The following is a 19,468-nucleotide window of genomic DNA, read 5'->3' on the forward strand; positions in this document are numbered from 1 at the left end:
GTATTTCTTCCTGAATTGATTTCGATAATTGTATAGAATTTATGTCTTGATTGCCCGTAAATGAACTAAAATAGAATATGTTCCCCTCCTCCATAAAAATCAGAACTGGATTCTGCCTCGAAAATAATTATTATTCTAGTAATAAAAATAAAACAAAATTATTTTTCTTTTCTATAATTTTAATGAATCGGTTTATTTTTATTTTTTTCGCGAAGCAAATGAAATGAAGAGAAGTCGGCGAGGGAATTGTGCAGCGTATGAAATCGGGAAAGGTTTTGAATTTTGATTCGAAATTTTTCTCTGAGTGTGTCTTAAACTTTCCATAGTGACGTGAATAGATGTGAAAATTAGAATTTGAATACGCAAGGTAAAAGAGGTAACATTTGAATATAAATAATTAAGTTATTCGAAATTTAATGTTCTTTCAATGATTTTTCTATTATGAACTTATTTAAACTAGAATTTCGATTTTCTGATTAATGTAGCGATTTCCAAAGCAGATTAATCCGCTATTTTTTAGCAGGATCACAGATTTTCACTTGGATTCAGAAATATACTTTCAAACGATAATTTTGCATGAATTCGAGATACGGTTTATTCTTTTAGTGCATCTACATTTGCTGCTGCAGACGATAATCCGATTGAGTTGTTTTATGGCAATTAATGTTAAAAAAAATGTAGTAGCGTTGAATTAACTGGGTTTGGTTATCAGTAAAAGATGAGTACTCATTCTTAAGTTCATAGATTTGCAGAATTCCAATCCTTTTTACTACTTCTTATTTGTGCGAGACCAGGTTTTCCACATTTTTTGTCGTAAAATGAATTGATCCATAATATAATCTTATATTAAAAATAATGTTACTTAATATTGTTTTAATGAATAATTGCTCGTACTTAATAATTTGAATTTCATTAATAACTTTTTACATAATCTGTCAAATTTTAACTATATTTTTAACTAAAATTACATAAAAATTGACGATTTTATAACAAATACTTGGAATTTTATTGAAACGCTTTAGAAAAAATTTGAAATTTATTACAGGAGCCGAAAGTTAAATTTGAAGAACCTAGATTGATATTTTATATGTAGTTTGCACTGCAACAATATATTTATCAAATATAATTTTAAATGTCAAAGAACTATTTCTTGTTATAAAAAATATGATAGAAAAATTAGTGAAATTTCTTTTTAAAAAATTGCTTTAATTCATTTATTTTCTTCTTGTATACGTGATATAGAAAATGAATAATAATCGTCAAAAACTTCGAACTCGAGATTTTGAAGAATTTGCACATTTTAAACCTCCTAGAGCTCGAAAAACACATTTTTGGAAAATGTCCATCCAATGTGACAAAGATAACTCAAAAATGCTTTGATCTGGACGAATGAAATTTGGTATACGGCCTTTACAACAAATTTGAAGATTTCTAAAATTTGCAGCAGACTCCGCTCAATAAATCTGTCTGTCCAGCTGCTCGAATATAATTTAGCATAACTACAAAACGAAGAGAGTCGGATCGAATTCGATACACAGAAAATCAACATCTATAATCTAGACACTTTCAAATTTTGAATCAAATCCAGCAAGGGATTGACCATCTGTCGGTCTGTACTTTTGGAAACATATAAACCAAAGAGGCATTGACTTAAATATATGAAATTTGGTATGTCATTTTGTGACTATTAGTGTGGTTTTGGGTCAATTTTTGTCTCGATCGGTTGGGAAAACCGCATCTGAAACACAAATTCTATTTTTGGATATTAACCACGTGCCCGGGCTTAATCGCCAAATAACTCTCCAAAAGTATCACGATAGATCCAATAGAAATGCTATATTCTTGCCAAAGGTGAATATTTCGTTAACTCTTGTACGCTATTGCCATGAAAACGTTCTTTGAGATAATACCTTTATATGTGAAAAATTGGAGATCACTTCCGCTGCTTTTTTTTTTAATACGTTCTGATTATTTTACATGACGGCATGAATCAGAAAAGTTAACGTACATTACATAATCCTTTTTGTTTACAATCTTTAACTTTTCATTTCGAATAATTTTGAATCGAAGAATATCCAAATTTTAGTTTCCTTGAAAGGAAAAATAATTGGGGAATGTTAATTGCATATATCAATCTGTTCAAATTCATATTGATGCGAAATGGAAATTCGGAGAATGAGATGCGCCTTTCTGTTCTGATCTTAAAGTTCAGGATTATGAGGTCCCAATGCATTGACATTGAATACCATATTTTGGAGGACATACTGGGGGAAAGAATAAAAGTGATGTTTAGTAATTTTTTTTATGCCGACTCTCATTGGACTTATTCGTTGCGAAATGTAATAAGGTTCTGAAAAGTAACTTTAGTTTTGGATTATTTAAAATTCACCTTGTGCTTTATAATTTTATTTCGTATGTAAAGTTTATGCGCTCCATACCAATCTATCCTCATTTCTTGTGTATAAAGCAATGCAATGCTTATATTTAGAAGAATTTTTTTTTCTATTGTTGATGTTTAGAAAATTGTCTATTTTGAATAAGGAATTCCAATTTTTCTTTTAAAACCAGCGGCGTGTTCTCTCTTGGATTTATCATATATTTGCATGATACGGCATGTATTGTGAATAGCTTCGTAGCATAATAAGGGTTAATTTAATTATAATACACACCACATCAGTGATCTACGATGGAATCCGGCTTCGAACCTAGAATTTTCCGGTTCCAAAATCGAGACTTCCGCCAGACTAGTATAGTGAGAAATTCAATTATGCACACTAAATTAGATCTTTCCTTTGCCTTATTATATACAATTATCTTAATACAAAGATTGTATTGATTTCATTTATTTTGTTTGTTGTATTTTTTTTAGATATCTTATTCATATTCTCACCTTTGATGGATTTAATCAAAAATTTAAAACGCAGATGTGACATTCAAGAATTTTAGCTTGTGTTTTTGAGTTATTACATCTTCTTTTATTATAATATATCGATGATGTCGCTATTGATAGACACCCAGACTGTTGACAGATTGAATTTAAACTTCAACGGATATCTACAATTTTTGTAATAAAATACAAAATTTATTATTTACCTACCTAAAATACAAAACTTACTTATATTAAAATTCCACTTGCTTGTTCCACTATTCAATTATTGTGTTTATTTTTGTCAGTTCGAATTCACATAAAATAGGATTCCGATTAAAATTTATCGAAATTTACAGTTTGATGTAAAAATTGCATATTCAATTTCACCCATGTAGTTCTTAATATAATACTTGTAGACTTAATTCCAAAAATGTTTAACTTGAACGTGTAGATTCATCAATTTTTTATGTGAAAATTTTTATTAAGGGCAAGATTTTCTCCAAATGTATGTTATATACAAGAAAATAAATTAAACACTTTTGCTTTTAATGATTTTTAAATTAAAATTTTTTAAGAAGTTCCAGTATTTTGTTAATTATAACTTCGATTCTTACAACTGCAGCTGAATAATAAAATTCATGCAGAGTAGGATAGATTTAAACCTATATATATAGAATAATAACTAGCATTTCTTGTTTATGTATAGAATAAATTTAGCTGACCACATTTAGAACTAAACAGACTTCAAAAGTTTAAACACAATTATCAGAAAGCGGGAAAGTACCGGAAAAGGAGCTGAATAAAATTATCTATTGTATTCTAAACTAAAATTATCAAACCGAGCGATAAATAGGCGATAACCTTCGAATTGACATACAATTTTACATATCACCCATTGATACCTGATTGTTTATAATGTGTACTTTTATATCTAAAAGGCCCCTTTTTATTTTTCAACAGAATTTGATGTAATTTGAAAACAATTCCAGCATGTCGGGAGGAATATCTGCTTTGAGTCTTCAAGACGACGATGTTACCAAATTTCTTGCCTCAAGCACTCACCTCGGGAGTACCAATTTGGATTATCAGATGCAACAATACGTGTTTAGGAGACGTCCAGATGGTAAGTCTTTCAGCTGTTCTCTTGAAATTGTTTTTACTCAATTATTTTTTCTGTATTGACGTAAGGTCGAAAGAAAATCATAATCTCTTCTTGAAAGAATGCAACAAATTTTAAGAATCTTGTAACAATCCATTGCAGTTTTGTGATGGTTAATATTTGTAGCATTCCAAGTTTTTATAATGCTCCAAACTAGATAGGGGAAGTCTTTTGTTTACGATTTCATAAATACTGGTACTGGAGTACAGATCGGCTATTTTTGCATTCGCTTGGGCCGCTGCAATCTGGTGGCATTATCTCGATTTCAAGGCCAGAAAGATGTTATATATATTATACCAGAATCCTAGATATAAACTCCCTGGTGCAGCTGAAGATTTCTCAAATGTTCTTCAGGCTAACGAATTTGTAGAAAGTGCCGATGCATACGTTGCCGCTTTTAATATTTGATCGCTGTTCAGAATTATAAGATTTGTCCTAAAATAGTCTCCAGATTGATTTAAAACAAAGTTTTAATGCAATTAAAATTTGACTAATTTTTTTTTAGAACGACTTTTTTGTAATGCGGCACGACACTTTTCTGAATTTAGATAGGGACATTAAACGGTTTACTCCAAAGATAACGATTGGTTTTCTGCATGAGAAAAAAAGATGCTTTAGAAAGAGGAGGAAATTAGGTGCCGCATTACAATACAGTGAGTTGTCTATCTACGTTTTAATTTAAGTGATCAAAATCCAGGCCCCAGTACATTGCTTCTGAATTTTCGATAGGATAGTAATGCTGCGATTAATTTCCATAAGGTTTGAACCCTTAGACCGAAATTTTGTTAACTTTTCGAATGGGTTAAAACATAATGATTCCGTACGAATAAGAAATTATTTACAAGATTAACAATTACTAAACATTTATTGAAATTACATTTATTATAGAAGAGTAATAATCTGGTTGAGAATTATTGAGGCAAAAAATCAAATTCCGAAATTTCTCTCAGGGTGTGCTACTAATTTTAGCATTGAGTGCGTAGGTTATAAAAATAAATGGAGATGCTTTCTGGGATCTTTATCTGTCGAAGGAAAAGTATGGGGAGGTCTGGTTTGATTTCTCCCAGCTTCATTTGAGCTTTTACTCTGAAGCAGTCATTGTTTCGTGGTCATTTCTTTTGGTCTGCCCTCTTTCTGATATTCGTTTGTCTCCTCATTTTCCGTCTGTTTCTTCGGGACAAAACTCTTCGCCCTAGCAGTCCCGTTTGCCAAGCTGTATCACCTCTTATAGATCGATTTATATTGTTACGAAATTTCCCGGGTTCGTTTGGATAGTGGAAGTTATATGGTGTGGAGAACGCTCAATCACCAGGCGGCAGTAGAAAATAAAACAACGACGTTTATTTACACGAAGACACAAAGACGACAACTATATACAGCACAGAAGACGATTATCTTCAGCCGAGACGTGCAGCAACAACAGCATACACAGCAGCATATGACAAGACAGACAGACAGTAGCGCACAGCTTAGTTCAGCACTAGCTTCACTCCGTCGCTGCTCCGCTTATCTCTGGAAGACCAGTTTTCTTACTGTCGATTCCGACTACTCTCTCCGATCTGGTTCACGACCCAATTCACCACTGGTTCACAACAACCCAATTCACTACTAGTACACAACTACTCAATTCACGAGGACTCTACTCTCTGTCGATCCCGACGACTTTACTCGGTCGCTTCCGACTACTATTCGACTCCACTAGCAGCTGCAGCCGCTTCCTTTTATAGGTCTCAAGAGGCGGGGCTAGAGCCTCTCAACCAAACAGGAACGTTCGAGGCGTATCTCCGTTCCTACTGGACGGATTGGGAAAATTCTCGATGTTTCGGGTATAATCTATTTTGGCACCAAAGTCACCAAATGGTCGCCAAGTTTGTCGCCAAGATCCGAGACCTTCTATGGAACCCACTATGCTAGGAAGCCGCATCGCAGATTCGTAACAATATGCAATCCCCAAATCAAAGTGTATCATTCGCCAAAGTAGACCGATCTTCCTGAGTGAACCAAGATGCTACCCTATATTGGCTTTCCAAGATTTCTTTCCCAAGGACGGAAAAATAAACGTCTGTGAAAATGATATTCTTTCTCTTGAAACCGGAATGAGTCGATGGTTTAGTTTCGGACCATCAAGCTTTTTTACATTTGTCAGAATGATGCATTGATCACACTGGTTGGAGTAATGCTTATAAATATTTGAAACATCCTCCATTCAGAAACACAGTCGTCCAATGAGAAATCAGAATTTTTATAGCACTAAGCACCAATTATGAACAGAATAAGAACAGAATTATTATTTATTGCAACGAAAGAAAGCAGGACTTGCATCTGACAATCGTACCTTTAACAATAACATATTGTTGCAAATCTATAATACGGCTTCTTTTACATGCCAATCTTATGACTGGAAAGAGAATTACAAGGATTTTAAAGGATGCTGCATGGATGATTCAATCACCCATTTCCCTCAGTCTTGATGATAAAAATGAAGGTACTTGAAATTGAAAGAATTGCTCTGTCTCTAATAGAAAATGAGATCTCCGGATTCTTCTGGAAAGTTCCGTGTAAAATCATGTCTTCTCGAAAAACTCGGGAGGCGAAAACGTTTCACCTCCTTTTTGGAGTGCCGATAGCACGAGTGTTTTGTTTACACTGTTAGCAGTTGTAGATTAGTTTTTTTTCGAAAACCGGTTATGCAATTATTTTTTATTTATCGTAGCAAAAAACGTAAGTTTGCACTGAGTGAATAATTTTACATTCTAATTGCTTTTCGAAGAGTTAGCTATCTGTTCATTGCTTTATCTGAGGCAAATAGAGGAATGTAAATTGACCAACGCTGGAGAATTTGAAATCTGTAATATTAGGAAGCTAACATTGACATTTTCAAATTAAGTCAATGACTTTAAACATAAAATAAATGCTTTTATTTTATTTTTACTTATCGCACACGAAGCATACAAATTAAGTTTGTCAAAACACACAATGGCACTATTTTGCTAAATTTTTAAAATTTCCTTGAATTCGATAAAAGTTTTATGAATTATGTTTATTAATCTGAATGTATTTGAATCCAATAACTTTAAAATGCAATGAGGAAGACGAAAGAAATTTGATACACGACATTAACACTTACAAACTATTACATTTTGGAAAAAATCTAGTTTCGAGAAGCTTTTATCTTCTCATCGATATGGGAGAGAACAAGATAATTCAAATACAGTAACGAAAATATATAAAAATTGATGTATTTAGTAGTGGTATCAAAACTGTAGATTCAATTCAAATTTAAATCCAACCAGTCAAAATCAGAGCCGGCCTTCTATATGAAGGGACCCGGGTGCAAAAAGCCATTTGAGGCCCTAATTTTTCTGTGAAGTAAAAAAAAAAAAAAAAAAAAAAAAATGCAAAAAGGAATACATATTATTAATTCATGTTTATTTAATGTTGAATTTTGTTTGCATCAATTACTTCAGAAAAATTCCATTTTTTTTTTTTGCAATTTCTTTTTTGATGCTTAATATGCAAGTTCATTTAGGCATTCTGAACATATACTTGACCGAAGATAATTCTTTATTAATTTTAATTTACTGAAAGAGCGCTCAGCACTTGCTATAGTAACTGGCAACGTAAAGAAAAGTTTTAAAACAGTTTATACATTTAGAAATAACTCATAAACAAGAGACGTACCCCCTATCTGCTTAAATCGCTGTCTTCGTAACAGCGGACTTGTCTAAGTGCCATAAGAAACAACACAGAAATAACTCATTATAATTATTATTTAGTATGTATTGCAATAGGTCTTGTTCATTATTTACATCTTTCATTCAAAATCAAATCCTCTAGCAAACAAATTTCTTGAATTAGGTTTTCATCTACATCTTCGTTATAAAACTTCACAAAGTTTTTGGAATATTTCTCCAATTCATGTTTTTCTAAAATTTTTATATCAGTGACTAATTTGAAATCAAAAATAATATTTGGTATACTTTTAAATCTATCTTCTATTTGAAAAATAACGGTATCAATTACAGCTTTAAAAAATATACTTAAATTCCACTACCGGGTTTTTTTATAACTTCGTCTTTTGCTAATTCGGAATATAATCTTTCTTTTTCGAATTCGTTTTACAGGAAAATCTTTTGAAATGTTCGAATTACGTGCTAGCACTTTTGATTCGTCTTAAAATGTGTTAAATTTTGTTCTTAAATTTTGGATTTCAGTTTTAATTTTATTGACTAAATTGAAAGCCGAGTCATGAACAATTTTTTTTGGAATAGTTAATTGATAGTATTTAATTTTGGACAATATTGCAAACCATACTATTAAACATAAAATAAATGGCATTTCTTATATTGCATCAAATAAACTTTTAGCTTCACATACCGCTGTATTATCGTTACTTACATCAATAAATTCTTCTAGGGCATTACAAGTTTGTTCAAACTATGTATGCACAGCTTTAACCGAATCTATTTTGGCTTCCCAACGAGTGGCGCATAACGGTTTAAGAGTAATGTTTAAATGTTTTTGTAGAATTACCCATCTTTTTGTAGATGCAGAAAATTAGCAATATAAGGGTTGTAATATCCCAAAAAAGTTTTTACAAAATATACTGATGGAAGCGACATCACAAATTAATAAATTAAAGGAGTGTGATAGGCAAGGCGCATAAATTGCATACGGGTTTAGAGAAAGTATTCTAGACTGTACACCTTTTATATTTACCTTTTATGTTGTTACCATTGTCCTATGCTTGCCTTCTACAATTCATAATATCTAAATCAATCTCACTTAATTTTTCCATTACAGTTTTTGCTAGTCCTTCTCCAGTTACTTCAATAAACCCTATAAATGACTCATTTATATTTCCCCTTTTCTCTTCAAATTTTACATACCTAATGATTGAAGTTTGTTCCTTCTAGGAAATATCAGAAATACAATCCATTTGGATACTATAGTACATAGCTGATTTTATATCATGTTTAATTTTGTTAAGGACTTCATTTTTTAACTCAGAAATAATTTGTTCTTGTGTCCTATGTGACCTATGCACAATTCTATTTTTAATATTTATTATTTTGTTTATATGATCCTTTAGCACAGGATCGTATTTACGCTACTAAAAGTAAGAGAAGTAAGATGGTTCTGCTAAAACAAGAGAAGCTAAAATTCTCGGCTCAAAATCGTTGATTTAGTCAGCTGCCTTGTCTATGACAAGTACCATAAGAAACAATATATTGGGACCGATAAATGGGAAGCCATTAGAAAACTTATAATTACGTCAAATTAAAAAGGTCAAAAATTTACCAGTTGACTACATGATAAGCAAGGAGCTTTCGATGGCGAAAACTCCTTGCTTGTCATGTGTCAAGCAAGGAGCTTGCGCTGAACTTTCTTCTCCAGCTGAAGTTTGAATTGTAATTTCTGAAGATGAAGCAATTTCTTTGCCAGAATTACGTCGTATCCAAGAAAACAGATCTACTTGTGACATCTCCAAGTTTAGCTTTTCTTTTTTTCTTTTCTGAAAATTTTCTTTTTTGAGGTCCAGAGGGATATTTCCTTGGCTTGGACATGGTTATATCTAACATTATTAATCAGTTTATAGAACGAATTATCAAATTATTATATGCTATATTATAAGCTTTTACTTAGTAGGTGAGGTAAGTGATTATAAATCTATTTGCCTTATATTAACAATATTTTGCACACTTGCACAAGACTATAATATATACTATGAACTTCGTATATATTCAAATCCGCCGACTGCTACATTTAAACTTCTTCCTTAATTCTTTTCATTCCGGTCAAGGCCGGTGAAACAGTAATACAATGTGCATTGCTAGGAGTTGATCGTTTATCTTCGTTTTACTTTTTGTTTGAGCAACTTAATATAAACAAACATAATAGCACGCATAAAAAATATTACTTTAGATGCAGAAAATAGTATATAATCAACTTCTCCCTCACCCCTTTTTATAGGTATCACTGCCTAATAACGGCGTCAGTCGAAGATCAGCCAGCCACTTGGAAATAAACTTGTATACTTACAATACGTGTAAACGCTATTATTGTTCAGAACACTATTTTAATTCTTAATCATGGTGGGATCCCCTCAGTCGCGGGGCCGGGTGTAAAGCACCCGCCGTACCCCTCAGATGGCCGATCCTGGTCAAAAGTATGTATAATGATGTCCAAACTGTATACATGGTGCACTTTTTAAACTATGAAACCATGAAATGATTCTTATTTAACAAATGCTGGTACAGTAGGGCAGAGTTGGAATCTTTTAACATTAAAACTAAATCACCTGCTACTTTAGAAGGATTTTACATAGAAAACACCATAGTGTGCAAATATATGGAAAAATAAAGAGTATATATTCAATGTTTTGAGTTTTACTAATATTTGACAAAGCAGCAGCCCCATTAAAACCTCAATAAGCCAATCAATTAATCACATTGATATTTGTTATTCAGGTGTTTATTTGATAAATTTGAAGAAGACTTGGGAGAAACTTCTTTTGGCTGCGAGGGCGATTGTGGCGATCGAAAATCCTGCAGATGTATGCGCCATTTCGGCCAGGCCCCAGGGTCAGAGGGCAGTTTTGAAATTTTCTGCAGCCACCGGGGCTACTTCGATCGCTGGCCGCTTCACGCCGGGCACTTTCACAAACCAGATCCAGGCAGCATTCCGAGAACCAAGGCTCCTCGTGGTAACTGACCCTCGATCTGACCATCAGCCGATTAGGGAAGCGTCTTTTGTTAATATACCAGTGATCGCTTTCTGCAGCACGGACACTCCCTTGCGGTACGTCGATATAGCAATACCGTGCAACAATAAGGTGAGTGATGTGAATTTTAATGTAATTTTAATTTTTTTTTTTTTGGCTAACATCTTAATTGTAAAATAAGGTATGCGTCATTATAAAATGCAAGCAAAAATTGGAGTTGGTTGCATCTCAAGTTACCAAATTTGTGTAGTAAATGACCAATACAAAATAGTTTCTAAAAGTTTTACATAGCTTTTTTAATTTAAAATACAATTAAACGTTATGATTATTTCTCAATACTTTCAGGCCGATTATCGTATTAAAAACATTTCGAAAAAAAAAAAAAAAAACTATTTTAACTATTCAAAAAACTATTTTTCATTTATTTTTTTTCTCCAATTTTAATAATTTTTTAAAATATTTTTAAGTATATATTAAAACAATATTTTTCATTTATATTCATTTACGTTTAGATGCTATTAAAAACATTTTTTGAATGTACGCTATCGTTGCTATGTAATCAAAAATGAATTTTTTAAGTAAGGATAGTGGATTAAGCCCAAAATGTTACTGTGTGATATTTTGGACAAAAGGTTCGAATTTCCTTTAATTTTTCTCTCTAAAAAGTATGAATTAAAGTAATATATCTGAAAAAATGAATAACATTCTTCTATGCAATCCTTGAAAAATGATAACAAAGAGCTCAGCCAAAGGATAGATCTGTAATCCCCTCTATCCGATTCGTAATCATTAGCATAGAAGTTTAGACGATAGTGTGTTCCGGGGTTAACCTGATCATTTGACTGCTAGTCAAAAAAATAGTCTTCGTGTTACTTTCAAAGAGATTTTAATATAACTAAATAGGGACTAGTTCTGTCTAATGTTACAGCATTAAAAGTTTGTGTTTGCAGCATTATTGATTGATAATCCCGATGAAACAGTTCCTATTTAGCATATCTGTATTGTTACAAAATTTTCTTACAAATATCGCCAATCAATCGTAATAACGCAGCGCATTTAATCGCTAGTTCAGCAGCTTGCTTGCTGTCTAATCCTCCAATTCCCCGGTTTTGAGTGCTTGCTTTTTTTTATAGTCTTTCCACAGGAAGTGATGTCACTGACAGGAAGTGGTGTAATCTTGGGGAAGTTCCAAAACTTTCTCCAAGCTTCAAGGAAAAACTGGTCTCGGTGATATAACGTTCAACATTTGTCGCCAAGGTCGGCATGTCAGGGATACTTTTATCACTTCGTAATAGTATTAACCTTGTCCTTTGCCTCTGTTTTTGCAAAGCTGCAATACGGCCTTATCCTACTGCTACTTACATTCAGTTATAGATCTCGTACTTTCTGCAACTGTTTGTCTTTTTGAGAAAGTGAATGTCGCATCAAATAATTTCACAAAGATACAATTTACTTTTCCGTAACACGTTTGTTCATTGCAAAAAGATTGGAGATCTTCGATTTTAAGATATCAAAATAAAGTTACTGACATATGTTCGATTCCTCATCAGTGCATTAAAAGAACACGATGTACATAAACTCAAATTCCATACTCTAATTTTTAACCTTGATAATAATGTCAGATATTAACATTGCCGTATCGCACTTAATGTTTTGTTTCGTCGAGACAGCAGGTCACTATCGCTGCAAACAAAATCCTATTCTGCTATTTTTTTTTTTTTTTTGGAGTTAAACAGAGCTAATCTCGGAACCTTTGAAGCATCTAAGTTCGTAGAACATTCATATCTGTTGTTAAATACATACTTGTGTGTTTTTAGGGTATCTACTGCATTGGGCTGATGTGGTGGATGCTCGCCCGAGAAGTACTGCGCATGCGAGGTACAATCAGCCGAGAATTGAAGTGGGACGTGATGGTGGATCTATACTTTTATCGGGATCCAGAAGAAGTAAGCATTTTTTTTAGCCATGAAAATTATTTCAAAAATAATTTGATCAAAATAAAGGATTATAGCACTTGGAATTTTTTTCCTCCTTTAATTAAGGGCCATAATCACGTTCAATTGCTTTCCCAGTTTTTGTTTCTCTAAAGCTTTGCGCATTCTTAGAATGAGTAATTATAACCATGTTTCAAAAGAGACGGAAATATTTTTCCCAGTGGTTTTATACTATGCGATTCTAATAAGGATTTTTTGACATGTGTAGACTTGGGAAAGAGAGAGATACAGGTATCTTTTAAAAAGAATTCGCTTAGCTTGACAGATTGTTATCCCTTCACTTGAAAAGTGGGAAAGTGCTGATTAAAGCAGTTTTACAGAGATCGTGTATCATCTATATACTTATAATAAAGCTCAATGTGTGTGTGTGTGTGTGTGTTGGCGCTCTACAGGCCAGGTCATTTGACATAAAGCTACCAAATTTGGTACATGTATACCTTAGAGGTCGGGAATGTGCACCTGGGGTCCCTTTTTTTGAAATTTTAATTAGAATTTTAATTATTAATTAAAAGCTAACTTTCCCGCCAAAAAATCTTCCATTTTCCCCACCGCCAACTTTTCCGCCAAAAAAATCTTCTATTATCCCCAGCGCCAAACGAGAAAGGCTTCAGTTTTTTTTTCTCCCAACAGTAATGAGGCTAGGGTTAAAATTTTTCGGCGGATTATTTCAATCGGTTCTGTTTATTTTCTTAATGTTTGATGCATTTAAAATTAAACATTGTTAATGAATCAATCTTTCAGATTCATTCTGAAGTACTTTTGAATTAAAATAAAACAGAATAAAGGAAATTAAAAATTTCTAATCCGCATAGCGTTACCCCAACTGGCGTAGAAAAAATCACGTATTTGCGTTACGTAACCGGCGAAGAAAATTCACGCATGCGCATTCTGTTCTGATTGTTGCCATGACAACGTTATCAATGGATGATTTAAATTATTTTTGGGTTAGTTGCATGCTTTTGTAAGTAAATTGTATTTATGTTAGTTATATATTTTTTGTATATGCTTATAGTTTTAAGTACATCGTTTTTCAAGTAGTTTTTTTAAACCTGTTTTCAACCGTTTATTTTAAACGATTCGTTTTATTTTCTTAATGTTTGATGCATTTAAAACTAAACATTGTTAATTAATCGATCTGTTCATGATGAATCTAAGAAAATTTTGTTGACCAACTCTTGAGATATTACATAAATTAAAAAAGATATTCTTTAGTGCCCATAAAGTTTAAACGCTGAGTGACTCTATTTTCAGTAATCAGATTATAAAAAAATGCTTTGTTTCAGTAAAAAATATTATTATATTAATTGAAGATAAATTCTTTCCACTTTAATTTAAAGCATAAATTCTACGGGTGCTAACAGAAAATGAGAGAGATACATATTACGTTATGACTGAAGGCCTTTATAATAATATGAATGAATTATATGATAATCAAAATTTGAAGTTTTAAAATATTTTGATGAAGAAGCTATTAAAGTAGAAATTGCATAAAATATTTAATTATTAAAATTTTAACGAACATTAAGATTGGCGAACCGGCTGGTCGCCAAAGGCGGCTAGTTAAATAATAAAAGGTGGAATTAAATCAGGAAATAAGACCATTTCAGAATGAAGTTAATCTGGGTTAAATTAAGATAAAAATTAGGAAATTAATTAGGATTTAATTTAGATTTTAAGATCATTACGCGTGTGTGTGTGTGTGTGTGTGTGTGTGTGTGTGTGTGTGTGTGTGTGTGTGTGTGTGTGTGTGTGTGTGTGTGTTTAACTTCGGTTTATTTCACTAAGGGGGGGCATATCGTATACAAGAAAGAAGCGATGATAAACTGACATCTGTTTACATTTCGATACAAAAGCAAAAGGAGAAAGAAATTTTTCCCTTCAATGATTTTACTATGAGATTGATAGGGATTTTTTTTCCACGTGTCGATTTAGGCAAGAGAATATTGGGTATCTTTAGACATTTTTATTCCTTCTCTCAGGGCGTGAGAAAAAGCAAAATCATCAGTTTTTTGATCACTACCAGCAAACCAGATAAGAATTCATTTCTATAAGGGCTCTTGACATGAAAATGTAGGTTTCTTTCAAGTTTGGAATCTAATTTTTGGATAAAAAGAGATCTAAATTACATCTTTTTCTTCATTAAAAAAGTTTTCATTTCTTTTTGAATTATTTCGTGTAAATGTAAATTTCTAGGTTATTTTTCTCGTTTTTACAGGAAGTCGAAAGTATTAAGCTTGTGGCATATGTTCAGTTTTAATTTAATCTAGTTATGTAATATTTAAATTCTTGTAGATATTTGTTATTCATAAACATATGTCCTTTAAAAATATTTATAGGCTGAGAAAGAAGATATTTTACTGCAGATTGAAAGGCCGGCTGCTGAAGTTGCCGATTACCAGGTAACCGATAAGTGGACGAGTGAACCTGCTGCTGCTGCAGCAGCTCCAGATGTGTCAGATGTAAGTTGTTTTTTAATCTTGGTGATGGATGTGGGTGGGTTTGGATGTAGGGAGGTTCCAATTTGGGTTTTACATATTAGGTCAGTAATTCATGACAAAGCGGCCTTTGGCATTTTTTATTGGTCGAATCTAATTTTGGAGCACTCAAGATGGGAGTTTGACTTAGTTGCATATACGATACTAATTAACTTTCAGGAAAAAGTAATTTAATTTTTTTTGCTTGGAGACAGCCACACCGATCACTCTAAGTAATAGCTACAAGCTTATTTTTGAATAATTATGCTTAAGAATACGATCGAAGTTCTAAATCAATGATCTTTTTCCACCAATTCATGTTCTGGTATCAATCATATCCTGCTATACCTCAGTCCACTAGTCATTTGTTGTGAGCATTTTTCTATCCATCTCAGTCTACTGGCATTTTTACGAGTCTTATCATCTAAGGTAAGACAGGAGGAAAATGAAAACCAGCTTGTCTAATTGTTCGAAAAAAGAGGTAAAGCGAAATGGTGTTGCGAAATGAAAAAGAAAAAATCTCATCTCTGTCGGCCTGATTGCTTGTACAGTTATTCAAACTCCCGCAATGTTTAAATCATTAAGCACAGCGATGTCAAGTCGGTTTGTGTATCAGTCAGTGAGGCATAGTGATTTACTCTGTAATGCTTAATGTGGCAAGTGTCTAATCGATTCAGCAGCTCCAAGTATCGAACTTCGTGGCGAATATATTCGTAATTCAAGAGTTTGAGTTATACCCACACTGCATAAATTTATAACAGATCAAAATTGCGACATCTGTTTTTGATTATCGTTGTTGGAGACAGCTCAAATATTGTAGCCCTTTGCTTACTTTTAAATGCGCCAAGCTAAATAACTTCTGATTTAATTCAACACTCTCAATCAGGAATTGAAACGTTCATAATTTATGTAATTGTTTTGCCATAAAATGATTGAAATTAATCTTATGCTGTTAACCTGTCGGATCACTCCTAAAATTCAATGCGCTGGATTAAATTTTCATATTCTTTTAAGAATCAACTTCTATACAGCAGAAACTTCTTAGTGATGTTCAATAGATCAATCCGAATCATCCTACTGGCCATTATCGCATCTGTAATGTCATACAATTTTCTGTGCTCTTTCTTATAGTTGAATTGTTGTCATTGAATATTTGTGTTCTCTTAAATCTGATTTGAATGTTTTACATGGCATATCCTCTTTTTTTTTTTATTACTTAATTCTCTGGTAAAGAGTATCCTTTAACGTATACCAGCCACTCCCATACTTTCCCGCTTTCTATTCAAAAAATGACTTATTTTTGTATGCTTGACCTATCTAGTATGTAAGCGGATTCTGAGGAAATTTGGAAACTGTAGCCAAATATACTTGGAAAAACCCAAAAGCATCGGATCCAATTCCAGCAGCAAACAAAATGACAAAGTTTCTGCTTGAATTAAAAAAGGAATTAAAATTTTTTTTGACCATATTCTAATGAAGCAATGTCATCATAATTATAAGGCAAAAGAAAATATAGATTAGGAGTATTAGCTTGCTATTAAGAAATTTCAAACGAGGGAAAAAATTTCGATCCCATTGGGTTACAAATTTGATTTTAAGAAAGTATCGACATCGAAATAATTGTTTTGTGTAACACTTTAATATGTGCAATTTCGTGTCAGTTTGCTTATATTTTGTACTATATACTTTTCTTCCTAGACCCATTTATCTGTTTATTTTCCTTGGTATTTTCCTGGACTTTAACTCTGATTTCTTAAAATTTGTATTCTCATTTTTAGTCAACAAACTCGCTTTTCGTCGATCTTGCTTATCGAGGAATCTGCATCGGAAAGATTCAATCCAACATATCCTCTCCAGTTAAATTTGGATAGCAAATTTATAAAGATATTACAATAAGTTGGCAGGTTTGTGAAGGATAAAGCTCCAGTTAAATAACAAATGCAAATATTTTACTTTCTCAACCAATGGCGAGGTGAAGGCTTGGTTACATTGTGCAAGAAAATATCTGAAAGGGTTTCTGAATTTCGACAAAGCCAAATACATACTCTTTCTGCAAGATGCATGATATTACATTTTTATCACGATTCATCGATAAATATATTTTAGGCGGTCACTGCAAAACGTTGGGTCTTTTGTTATTGTGAAAGAATATAACGAAACCATATTTCTGTTTTCAGTGGAGTGCTGAACCAGCTGCCATGTATCCTGCTACCACAGCAACAGACGATTGGTCAGCTCCGGTAAGTGACTGGTCAGAAACTGTTCCTGCACCAAAGGTCAGCACAGCAAAACCTAGTCCAAAACCTAAAGAAGAGTGGGGTGAGGCAACTGAGGAGTGGGGAACAACAGAGGAGTGGGGAGATTCTGGATGGGCATGAGTGAAAGACAAATGAATAAAACAAAATTCCTCACATTTGTGGTCTCGATTCATCATTTGTGTGCAATAATCACTTATTATGTATGCTACAGTATCAGTAACTACAGTACAGTGTCGGAAAACGGCAAAAGTTTTCATTCAATGTAAATTTTGATTCGAGTAGAACACGCCTATGTTTAAAATATCTCTTTATTTTAACACGTTATTCACCTTTCGAAACGCCTATGATTAGCATCTAATTATACATTCCCTTCTAACCTCGAATAAAGAGACAACATAGCATCTTATTAAATAGTGGTTCGAATCATGGAACATGAATCGTTGCAGCGAACTTAGTGGAGACCATCAATTACTATACTTGGAAACACCAGCATTTGGCCGGAGACAAAAGGAAGTTTTAATGGTCATTCTATTGCAGAATGATCAAATTCAGAATACAAGACGTACTGCATTAAAAACTATTGATCCTTCATCGTGTAGCTTCGTAGATGCATAAATCGATATAGTATGTGCATACTAGTTAGATTTATTTTCTCGTATATGTACTCTAGAGAAAGTAGAGTGATCGTCAAAAAATTTGAACTCGAGATTTTGACGAATATCCATGTCTTAGACCACCCCGAGTTCGAAAGACATTTCTGGGTTGGTTGGTTGATTGTGAGTTTTAGTGGCGCAAGAGCAAACTCTGGCTAAACTGCGCCAAGGCATTTCTGAGAAAGGTCTGTCTGCGACAAAGATAACTCAAAAACGTTTCGAGGTAGACGAACGAAATTTGATATAGTCCTGATGCCAAATTTGTAGATTTTTATTTAGTATTAATTCATGTAGTGATTAGTAGATTTAGTAGAAATTCATGAAATGTCTGTCCGGCTGTCTGAATAAAAGTTTATACGATAACTACAAAACGAAGAGAGAGCTATATAGATAAAATTCTGTACATTATATATATACATATTAACATATATATACATTAACATTTATAGTAGACACCTGTCAGTTTTTAAGCCAAATCCACCTACGGGTTAACAGTCTGTCGGTCTGTACTTTCAGAAAAATGTAAACTCAGTTATTCAAAAATGCAATGACTTAAATAAATCAAACTTGGTATAGGATTTTGTGACTACAAGTGCAGTTTCGTGTCAAATTTTTGTTTTAATAAGCTGAGAAAAACTAAAACGCACATTAGATATTCGGATACTATTAATCACATGCCATGGATTATTCTCCAAATAATTAGCTAAATATCACACGATATATTCAGTAAAATTGTTGAATTCATGCCAAAATTGTATTGCGGTATTAATTTGCTTATTTGTATTAAATTGCTTTTGTATTGGGGTCATGTTACTGGACTGCGAACCACAAGGTCCCAGGTTCTATCCTCGCTCATATCAAACCACCACATTGGTGACCTTGGACGATGAACCTTCAACCTTCGTACAGCTTTTGTGGCGCCATCTACCCGCAACCAAAGTCGTCAGACTAACTCTACTCAATTACAGCATCAGCAACCACTCACCTACACAAGCTCGCCATAACGCTTGGCGCTACTCAAATGGGTACAGGCGCATTAGAATCAACAGCTATATCGTTCGTCTCGCCTCCGACTCACTAGAGGGAGAATTTGTGGTGAAAGCTTATAAGCCAGTTAACAGATACGCTACACGAACAATTGTTTTGGTATCGTGGTCATGTTACTGGACTGCGAACCACAAGGTCCTAGGTTCTATCCTCACTCAATTCAATTCGTCACATATTCGAGATCTTGCTGGCATAACACAGACTTAATGCAAGCCCGTTCAATACGGTGCTCATTTTTTTACAGTCATTTTTGATATATGATTAATAAAGCAGAAGTTTCCTGGGTTTTA

At 33.1% G+C, this 19,468-nt stretch overlaps 1 protein-coding gene across 2 annotated transcripts; it reads left to right on the plus strand.

Moving 5' to 3' along the window:
- Positions 1 to 235: 235 nt before the first annotated feature.
- Positions 236 to 17,618, plus strand: LOC129988597 (40S ribosomal protein SA-like). 2 transcript variants are annotated; one of them, XM_056096856.1, is made up of 6 exons: positions 236 to 367; positions 3,830 to 3,992; positions 10,499 to 10,863; positions 12,570 to 12,698; positions 15,083 to 15,205; positions 17,398 to 17,618. In XM_056096856.1, the coding sequence occupies exons 2-6, from the start codon at positions 3,860 to 3,862 to the stop codon at positions 17,596 to 17,598; spliced, it is 951 nt and encodes a 316-aa protein (XP_055952831.1). In that variant the 5' UTR covers positions 236 to 367; positions 3,830 to 3,859; the 3' UTR covers positions 17,599 to 17,618. The 2 variants fall into 2 exon arrangements, with proteins under 2 accessions (XP_055952831.1, XP_055952830.1); XM_056096855.1 differs by having other exon boundaries at positions 242 to 376.
- The last annotated feature ends 1,850 nt before the right edge of the window (positions 17,619 to 19,468 follow it).

Source organism: Argiope bruennichi, chromosome 10 (assembly GCF_947563725.1).
Source record: "Argiope bruennichi chromosome 10, qqArgBrue1.1, whole genome shotgun sequence".
Classification (NCBI taxonomy): domain Eukaryota; kingdom Metazoa; phylum Arthropoda; class Arachnida; order Araneae; family Araneidae; genus Argiope; species Argiope bruennichi.

What these genes read in the sequence shown, in the direction of transcription:
- LOC129988597 (XM_056096856.1), top strand. Translation starts at nt 3,860, where the DNA reads ATGTCGGGAGGAATATCTGCTTTGAGTCTTCAAGACGACGATGTTACC. An exon ending in GTTTAGGAGACGTCCAGATG is followed by an intron (nt 3,993 to 10,498) that starts GTAAGTCTTTCA and finishes TTTGTTATTCAG; the next exon opens with GTGTTTATTTGATAAATTTG. An exon ending in CAGCTCCAGATGTGTCAGAT is followed by an intron (nt 15,206 to 17,397) that starts GTAAGTTGTTTT and finishes TTCTGTTTTCAG; the next exon opens with TGGAGTGCTGAACCAGCTGC.